Source organism: Electrona antarctica, assembly GCF_951216825.1.
Source record: "Electrona antarctica genome assembly, chromosome: 21".
In the NCBI taxonomy this organism is placed as follows: Eukaryota; Metazoa; Chordata; class Actinopteri; order Myctophiformes; family Myctophidae; genus Electrona; species Electrona antarctica.
Window position 1 is genome coordinate 8,868,844 of NC_136802.1, and position 10,618 is coordinate 8,879,461.

General features: G+C 44.7%; 1 protein-coding gene across 1 annotated transcript in view; it reads left to right on the forward strand.

The window, feature by feature from the left end:
• LOC306913831 (equilibrative nucleoside transporter 2-like) overlaps positions 1-10,618 on the forward strand; it is a 28,929-nt gene that overhangs the window by 10,554 nt on the left and 7,757 nt on the right. Inside the window, exons 4-9 of the mRNA XM_079490641.1 lie at positions 1,245-1,390; positions 1,860-2,005; positions 4,353-4,487; positions 4,990-5,087; positions 7,940-8,009; positions 10,471-10,616. Of these exons, the coding sequence (XP_079346767.1) occupies positions 1,245-1,390; positions 1,860-2,005; positions 4,353-4,487; positions 4,990-5,087; positions 7,940-8,009; positions 10,471-10,616 (741 nt within the window). The remainder of the gene's footprint in view (positions 1-1,244; positions 1,391-1,859; positions 2,006-4,352; positions 4,488-4,989; positions 5,088-7,939; positions 8,010-10,470; positions 10,617-10,618) is intronic.

Genomic DNA, 10,618 nt, shown 5'->3' on the forward strand with positions numbered 1-10,618 from the left:
TTTGTTTCCTGGTATGGCTCATTATCATTGGTTAATAAGAATAGAACAAAGTCCATAAAATCATCAACGTATTCAGCAAAATAGCTGCTGGGGTACGCCTTGAGAGTATGATATCGATGCATGAGACCCGGATACTCAGGTTCGGAAGGGGAAAGCTATTGCTAGGGACAGAACGCACCCGTTACAGTCAATACCATCTTTCTCTGTACCTTCTCTGCAGGCTAGGGCTTCGAGATCGTTTGTTCCCTTAACCCATTTTGACCTGAGATCAGATTCTAAAAATGTCTTCTACATCCTGACAGTTTTCTGAAAAAGCTATGTTTCTATGTCAGTCGTTCTTCGATTTTTCAAAAATAGCAGACCTATAAGCTATGAGCTTGTAGATCTGCTATTTTTCAATAGCTAAAGCATAACATAATGCTAACACCAAAAGGGGTTATGAAAAAGCAGGCCCCATCTCGGTTCTGTGCATAAAATGTAATGCAATGTGATGCCTCTTGGAACTATGACTGGTAGCCTTTTGTTATTTGTTTATTTTTTTCCCTCCCTGCAAGAGAGGAGCTGTCAAGTATCGTCAATGTATTGTGTGATCCGTTTGTAATGTGTATAATGCGGTGTTGTTTTTCGTATCCTGATGACTGCTTGGCACAAAACAAATGGACAAATAAAGTATCTATCTATCTAAGTAAATAAAACATTTCAGGAAAGTGGAGTTTGCCTTCAGGTTGCCCCGATGGGCAAGTGTGCCATTCGACTGCCATTTAACCCATTTTGACCTGAGATCAGATTCTAAAAATGTCTTCTAGATCCTGACAGTTTTCTGAAAAAGCTATGTTTCTATGTCAGTCGTTCTTCGATTTTTCAAAAAATAGCAGACCTACAAGCTCGTAGATCTGCTATTTCTCAATAGCTAAAGCATAACATAATGCTAACACCAAAAGGGGTTCCCGCCCAAAATAGGTTAAATGTTGAATTTGACTGATTTGATTCTATTAGCACTTTACTTGGTTACAAGCATTAGCATAGACATATAAAGCCTCTTCCGGCTCTGGGGCGTCTGTATCTCGAGGGAAGGCAACATGGAGGAAAGCTTTCCCGAGATTCATTGCGAAGCATAACGGAAGCAAAGGGTACGTAACCATAGAGTATAAAGAAGGATAGAGACTGAACTGGCGCAAAGCTCCGCTTATGTTTTAATATCTATGGTTACAAGTGGCTTTGTGTGTCTCTCTTTCTCCCTCCAGTATTTCCAGGATCGTCTGAACACCACAGAATGGAGCAATGGGACGGTGGTGGTCCGTAAAGAGTACTACTTCAACAACTGGATGACCCTCCTCTCCCAGCTGCCCCTGCTGCTGTTCACCCTCCTCAACTCCTTCCTCTACCAGAGGTCAGTGACCACATTAATTAAGACCCGCGGCCGATTCAACGAATGTTTCTTCTCTTCTAAATCCTAATGGTTCGGGATCCGGACGTAATTCCGACGGAGCATTATCGGACTACCGCTCGAACATGCGCTGCTCCCGTGCTTGCGGTTATGGTTAGGTTAGGGATAGAGGTAGGTTGTTGGACAAATGACCGTCGGACCAAAATACGTGTCGGAACTTAGTACTGGCTTTTTCATGTCAAGGACCCCCAGAACTTACATGAATTTGTCCACCTCCCCCATCTGAAAATGTTATGTTTCAGGGACCCCCAGAAGCAAAGATTTTAGTTAAAAATGTTAAAAACCTTTTTTTCCCCCTGAAAAGTAACATTTTGGCACACACCGACAGTGATGTAATAATAATGTTGTATGTATGTATGTGTGTGTGTGTGTGTGTGTGTGTGTGTGTGTGTGTGTGCGCGTGTGCGTGTAGGATATCGGAGACGGTGCGTATTGCGGGCAGCTTGGTGGGCATGCTCATCCTCTTCATCATCACTGCCATCCTGGTGAAGGTGCCTCCCAGCATGGACACGGACACCTTCTTCTCGGTCACCATGGCGACCATCTGGTTCATTAACTGTGAGAATTGGGTTTTTTTCTTCCTCCAACTCTTTTCCTTCTTTTCTCCTGCCAGGGTTATAGCTAAGATCAGGGTTTCGGGTTGCGATAAGGTGATGATTACTATATTTACCCAGGGTATCTGGGCTAAGCTCAAGAACTTGTTTCCAGCCAGGCCCTGCTCATAGAACACATTTCATCGTAGTGGTTCAATGCCTTGTTCAAGGGCACTTCAGCGGTGGTAATTTTAACGTGTCGGACCGCTGATTCGAACTGGCGACCTTCCGGTATCAAGACCGATCCGCTATCCGTTCGGCCACCGCTGCCACTTAAGGTAACACCCCTTCCCACCGACAGTTTGAACTAGCGAAGGGACCGCGATGGGACGTCAAAAACACTGGTTTTGGATATCTCTGCTGTCGGGAGGAAACCTCATAACTCCAAAATGTTCATTTTTCAGGAAATGAAAAATATACATTTTTCAGGAAATGAAAAATATACATTTTTCAGGAAATGAAAAATATACATTTTTCAGGAAATTAAGAAAACCATAGGCCTATATATTTTTTAAAACAAGCAATACAGCCTCATCAAAGTTGGTGTTGTAACTTTATATATTGTCAATTACTTCCATGAGAGGGGGAGAGGTGGTGGAGTTAGTTGCTTTAGCAGACATTTTGAGGGTCCAATGGAGTTAAGAGGTTTTGTTCAAAGCACTTTTTACTACTTTCCATTGGTTCAATATTTTCAAAACAACACACAGACGTAAAGGTTGTTCAATAGCAATGATTTATGCCAAAACAAAAATCAAAAACCTCAACAATGGAGTTATGAGGTTTCCTCCCGACAGCAACGACTGTACCAAATGAACTATTCCAAAAAGTACTTGAGGAAACGTGTCGGATTCATACCTACGCCACATCAAATCTTTTATTGGGTGGGCCCTAAAAAAATTTTTGGGGGGTTTTCCGGCCTGATGACTACAAACCAGACTACAATGATATGATGTGATACTTTGTCAGTTCACGCTGAAAATTGTCTTGCGACCCAGCAGTCATGTACTGTATGCAGAAAACATATACACACAACATGACGTAAGTTATCATCTGCTCCCGACCGGATCATGAACCCAAAATTGCTAGGATTCATGTCGAAAAATCGAGAGAGTGGCTGTTTTTAATGTTGGATACGCAGTGGCAGGGATCTTCACAAGTACTGTATAATAAGATTATATTTACATTATGAGCCAGCGCCGGTGTCTAGTGTTTCATCTTGGAATATGTGCAGGTTCTGTCTTTGATGTTGTACAGTAAGGCCCTCATTTATCAACCGTGCGTACGCCAAAATATGGGTGTACGCCGAAATTACCGCAACTTTCGGCATTTATCATTTGCGCCAAAGCATGAATTTGAACTTGTGCCAAGACAAAAATCACGTCTGGTCGGGAGCTGTCGTACGCTTTGTCCTCACCTGTTTTTCTGTCGTAGAACAGCGGAGCAGCATTGTTTGACCAGCTGAGAGGCTGTCACAGGCATCGAAACATATGTATTCACTACTAAAATGTTTATATAAAACTATAGGTATGGGCTACATCTTCTATAAAAAAGAAAAAAAAAAAAAAAAAAAGTAAGGAATACATCAACGATGTGTCTTTGTGTCATGTGAAATTGGTAGGAGATTTCTAACTTTACAAGCAATTAAAAACAATGTTGCAACTTGCAAGTTAGATGCGTAAGCCATTTAAACAGTGTTTTGCATGACGGGACCAGAGCCTTCTCTGGACGGGACGAGCTGCGGAGAGTCCCAACATGGGTAGCCTACTGTAGCCTAATCTACAGCAGACTTTCTGGAGTTGAGGCGGGCAGGGGGGCAGGGGGAAGCGAAGCGAGAGGAGAAACAGACAGGGTAGGCTACAGCTTTATTTAATTCATGCAGGTTTATTTATTTAAGATACAACAAGTTGCAAGTTGCGTGTGCGTGCGTGCGTCTGTGTGTGTGTGTGTGTGTGTGTGTGTGTGTGTTTGTGTGTATGAGAGGGGGCAGCAAGGCAACTTATGCAAGCGAGGGGAACTTTATTTTTCCTGTAACCATGGTTTCCAGGTCGTATTGCAGTTGTTCATGTCGCAAAAACGAGGGCGAGGCGTGATTTCATAGGGCGTGCCAGATTGATTTCAGCCGTCACATTTATTACTGCTAGGAATGAAATTAGGAAGGATCAGCTGTTTGCGATCACTTTATAAATGCCGACTCGACGTGGGTGTACTACGAAAACTACACTCGAATTTGGGGCAGAATTTACACTCAATTGATAAATGAGGGCCTGTGTGTGTGTGTAATGAAATGAGTCCTCTCTCTGCTCTCCTGTCAGCGTTTGGTGCCACGATGCAGGGCAGTCTGTTCGGCCTGGTGGGTCTGCTGCCCCAGAAGTACAGTGCCGTCTTCATGAGCGGCCAGGGCCTCGCTGGCACCTTCGCTGCTATCGCCATGCTGCTAGCCATAGCCAGTAAGAACACACACACGCACGCACACACAAGTTGCCTCCTAAAATAAATAATGGAAATGGAACAATCATAAATTATTGTACTCTGTATCCCACACGCCCACGAGGCACTGCTCGAGTCCATGGAAACCGATGAGACCTGTGTAGTATTAACCTGACTCCGCCAGATGGGGCAGCAGAGAGTACACAGGAGGGGGGAACCCAGTGTACTCTCTGCTGCCCCATCTGGCGGAGTCAGGTTAGTGTAGTATGTCCACTAAGTATATTATTTAGATAAATGCTAGGTTTCATGTTTACCTCTGGTATCCTAGTTACTTTGTAGCAGTTGACCGGGTTCATGCCATCTTACTTTGATCTCGCACTTTGTACGTAGATATTAGATAATGGATAAGATCGGCTGTAATTAATAAACTGTTAATTGTTTGTGAAGCAAATTCTTTCAGTGTGATCTTCGCATGCCTGACCTGTGTGTGTGCGTGTGTGTGTGTGCGTGTGTGTCACTCAGGTGATGCAGATTCCAAGTCTGCTGCGCTGGGTTACTTCATCACTCCGTGTGTGGGAACGCTGCTGACACTCTTCAGCTACCTGACTCTACCTCGCCTGGTCAGTCGTGCCTCCTGCAGCAGCACATTACCACTACGATTCCCATAATCCTCCTGTCCCTCTGCTACAGCAGCACATTACGACTACGATTCCCATAATCCTCCTGTCCCTCTGCTACAGCAGCACATTACGACTACGATTCCCATAATCCTCCTGTCCCTCTGCTACAGCAGCACATTACGACTACGATTCCCATAATCCTCCTGTCCCTCTGCTACAGCCAGCACATTACGACTACGATTCCCATAATCCTCCTGTCCCTCTGCTACAGCAGCACATTACGACTACGATTCCCATAATCCTCCTGTCCCTCTGCTACAGCAGCACATTACGACTACGATTCCCATAATCCTCCTGTCCCTCTGCTACAGCAGCACATTACGACTACGATTCCCATAATCCTCCTGTCCCTCTGCTACAGCAGCACATTTACGACTACGATTCCCATAATCCTCCTGTCCCTCTGCCACAGCAGCACATTACGACTACGATTCCCATAATCCTCCTGTCCCTCTGCTACAGCAGCACATTACGACTACGATTCCCATAATCCTCCTGTCCCTCTGCCACAGCAGCACATTACGACTACGATTCCCATAATCCTCCTGTCCCTCTGCCACAGCAGCACATTACGACTACGATTCCCATAATCCTCCTGTCCCTCTGCCACAGTAGCACATTTACGACTACGATTCCCATAATCCTCCTGTCCTCTGCTACAGCAGCACATTACGACTACGATTCCCATAATCCTCCTGTCCCTCTGCTACAGCAGCACATTACGACTATGATTCCCATAATCCTCCTGTCCCTCTGCTACAGCAGCACATTACGACTACGATTCCCATAATCCTCCTGTCCCTCTGCTACAGCAGCACATTACGACTACGATTCACATAATCCTCCTGTCCCTCTGCTACAGTAGCACATTTACGACTACGATTCCCATAATCCTCCTGTCCCTCTGCCACAGCAGCACATTACGACTACGATTCCCATAATCCTCCTGTCCCTCTGCTACAGCAGCACATTTACAACTACGATTCCCATAATCCTCCTGTCCCTCTGCTACAGTAGCACATTTACGACTACGATTCCCATAATCCTCCTGTCCCTCTGCTACAGTAGCACATTTACGACTACGATTCCCATAATCCTCCTGTCCCTCTGCCACAGCAGCACATTACGACTACGATTCCCATAATCCTCCTGTCCCTCTGCCACAGCAGCACATTACGACAACGATTCCCATAATCCTCCTGTCCCTCTGCCACAGCAGCACATTACGACTACGATTCCCATAATTCTCCTGTCCCTCTGCTACTGCAGCACATTACGACTACGATTCCCATAATCCTCCTGTCCCTCTGCTACAGCAGCACATTATGACTACGATTCCCATAATCCTCCTGTCCCTCTGCCACAGCAGCACATTACGACTACGACTCCCATAATCCTCCTGTCCCTCTGCCACAGCAGCACATTACGACTACGATTCCCATAATCCTCCTGTCCCTCTGCTACAGCAGCACATTACGACTACGATTCCCATAATCCCCCTGTCCCTCTGCCACAGCCTCCAGTATGCATTAAAGGAGAGTTTCATGCTAGAAGGCTTTCTTACCTTTCGTTGTAGTCGTTAGGTCCACACCGAAGTGGTCTAGGTGTTATTTTGTGCAAAAACGCCACCATAAGCCCTCAATGGGGCGCTGGGTTTTTAGTTCTAATTCGCTTATTTTCATCGCTCGAAAATCGCTCCAATGCAAGTGGATGGAGCTTGCGAAGTCTTACGATAGACGAGTCTTCACGCTTTACGGCTGGAACACAGCAGCCAAACTTTATTACTAAAATGTCTGTGTAAAGTTGTTCATAATGGATTGCATTTATATAGCAGTCTGTGTTTCCTGGCATTTTTCTTTTGCCTTTATTGATAGGTTGAAAGTAGACTGACGGAGAATTGGGGAGAGAGATGGGGGGGGGGATGACATGCGGCAAAGGCCGTCGGGATTAGGTGCCCAGACGGTTGAGCTAACCGTCCGGGCAGGCAAGTTCAATTTTGCAGCTAAGCAGAACACAGCCTGACGTTGGATTAAGTTGAGTGTCGATCACATAACTTCAGCTTCGGGCAGTCGCATTCCATCAAACTCATTAACCATAGCTTTATGGTATAAATGCTTTAATCATGGCAAGTGTGCTCATTCATGCTGCAGTAAGGTCAGTTAGGTGACCCCCCCCCCCCCGTGGACTACATACCAAGTGAATTCTCTTTTTCACCAGACTTAAAGGACCACTTCACCACTTTTCAACCTATCTTCATATAATAGGTCCTCACTAATAATCATGAAAAAATGGCGCAATTTTCTTCTACTCGGTCTGTGTCTCATAGGAGGGCTGTGGGCAGTTCAGAAACCGTCTTCCAGTGACATCATCGATGGGGAATACAAGCTAATAGGAACTGCAGGCTTTCTAGTCCTGAAAGGTTGCAATGCGAAAATGGAAGCCATCGTTCTCACAATAATAAAAATCTAAACATTTTTGTAAAAAAATCTTGTTTAAAAAAGAATCTGCCTAATGATGATGTCACTGGAAGACTGTTTCTAAACTGCCCACAGCCTTCCTATGAGACTGTGAGTAGAAACAAATCGTGTCATTTTATCATGATTATTAGTGAGGACCTATTATATGAAGATAGGTTGAAAAGTGGTGAAGTGGTCCTTTAAAAAACAGGGACATGGGCTGTAAACATTATTTTGCAGAGCCTTTGTTGTATTTTATGATAACATTGTCTAGTAGTAACTAATAAGTAAAGTGTCTATAGTTTGTTTGGTTTTGACTGATGGGTTCTTTTACAGGAATTTGCACGCTTCTACTTGGAGAGAAGGGGCCAGCATGAGACCGGCACCACCGACGAGCTGCTCAAAGGTACTAGTGGGTTTGGCATATATATCTGATGGTACCAGCCAGCACACACTGGCAGGAACATCCAATCCAACTGTATTTATAAAGCACATTTAAAAACAACAGAGTTGACCAAAGTGCTGTTAAGTAGGCATAACAATAAATAAACAATGCAACACAAGGAGAACATACAATACAAATAAATACACAATCAATCAGGGTTTAACCCATTTTGGGCGGGAACCCCTTTTGGTGTTAGCATTATGTTATGCTTTAGCTATTGAAAAATAGCAGATCTACAAGCTCATAGCGCGCCACCGAGTGGCGCGCTATGAGCTTGTAGGTCTGCTATTTTTGAAAAATCGAAGAACGACTGACATAGAAACATAGCTTTTTCAGAAAACTGTCAGGATGTAGAAGACATTTTTAGCACACATTTTTTAGAATCTGATCTCAGGTCAAAATGGGTTAAAAGCCAAAGAATAAAAATGAGTTTTAAGATGGGTTTTAAATGCGGATAATGTTGGAGCCAGCCGGACATGGTTGGGGAGCTGGTTCCATAGTTTGAGACAGAGAAAGCTTGTTGCCGTCTTTGCTGAAGCCTCGTCTTAGGGACGACAAGCAGCAATTGGCCAGCTGACCTCAGTGATCTGGAAGGGACATATAAATGTAGTAGCTTAGAGATATAAATTGGCGCTGACCCATTTAAAGATTTAAAAACAAACATAATGATAATGTGGATGTACAGTTGTACACACTATGTTTTAGGGCAGTTTTCCACAAGCTTTTCAGGCCACGACCCCAATAAAAAAAACATATTTGAACTGGGAAGAACCCCCCCACCCTGACAAGCACTTGGAATTGTAGTAGTTGAGGCATTATACACTAGTGAGCATTGTTGTGAGAAATGAAGCAAAACAATGTTGCACATTAAGCAAATCATCTGGGGACCCCCAGATGATTTCAGAAGTTACGATGGGGCATCTTAACTTAGAGAATTATTTCAATATTTGTTGTTACAAATAAATACTGTAACAGTACAGCTACAAGGCTGCAGGATGATACAAAGTGATTGAAGGTGTGGATTATCGGTGAAATTTACAACGGTCACATGACGGTAACCAGCCAATCAGAATCAAGTATTGGGACTAACCGTTTTAGAATATATTTTACCCAAATCATCAAATAGTAAATAATAAAACAAAAATCACAACATCATGGCAGTCACAGTAATGTCTCTGAAACCTGGGGTGACATTAATGCAATGCAATATGAATTACATAACACTCATTCAGCAGCGATAAGCGGGCAAGTCTGTCCCGCCCACACTCTGGCTGAATCGATGCGATTCAATGGGACATTATCTCATTAGTCCTGTTTACCCAGATTTATCCAGTTAACCCATTTTGACCTGAGATCAGATTCTAAAAATGTCTTCTACATCCTGACAGTTTTCTAAAAAAGCTATATTTCTATGTCAGTCGTTCTTCGATTTTTCAAAAAAAAGCAGACCTACAAGCTCATAGCGGCCACTCGGTGGCGCGCTATGAGCTTGTAGATCTGCTATTTTTAAATAGCTAAAGCATAACATAATGCTAACACCAAAAGGGGTTCCCGCCCAAAATGGGTTAAGAGTGGTGAAGGCCCACAGGGACAAAGACAGGGTCTGTCAGGGACATTGAGGGACCACACAGCCTCTAGCCCACTCTGCTTTCAGGGACATTGAGGGACCACACAGCCTCTAGCCCACTCTGCTTTCAGGGACATTGAGGGACCACACAGCCTCTAGCCCACTCTGCTTTCAGGGACATTGAGGGAGGACAGCCTCTAGCCCACTCTGCTTTCAGGGACATTGAGGGACCACACAGCCTCTAGCCCACTCTGCTTTCAGGGACATTGAGGGACACAGACTGAATACAGACGCATGCCCCAAACCAAAAGATGAACTCGAGTTATTGCAATGACTAACACTAATGGTATCGCTGTAAGCCTGTACCGTGTGCTACATTTGGAAAGAATTACATTTTTGTTAAACATCTGCATTATTGTTAATTTACAAGAAGTCTACACAATTGGATAATATCCAATGATAACCAAATATATTTTACTTTTGTGTCTGAGAGGCTAAATATAATTAACCACGGTCCATGGCTCAAATGACAATAATCCATCCATACATCTTCAACCGCTTATCCGTAGTCGGGTCGTAGGGGCGACAGCTCCACCAGAAAGCTCCAGACTTCCCTCTCCAGAGCAACATTAGTGACTTCCTCCTGGGGGATCCCAAGACGTTCCAAGGCCAGTGAGTCCATCTGCGCCTTGGTCTGCCCCGGGGTCTCCTCCCAGTGGGACGTGCATCGAGGACCTCCCTAGGGAAATAAATAATGGGCCTTGATATGAAAAAGGTTGAAAACCCACTGCCTTAACATGGCTAATAACTGGTTGCTAATGACCCCCCCCCCCCTCCCCCTCCCCCCAAACCCAGAGAGCAGCATCGTGGAGAACGGCAAGGTGAGCGGCCACACCAACGGCTCCGCGGTGACCAACGGGGACGTGGTGAAGGCCAGCGGTGGCGCCGCCGAGGCAGAGCCCGGTACGAGCAGCGTGGACGGGACCAAGCAGGCCTTCCTGGC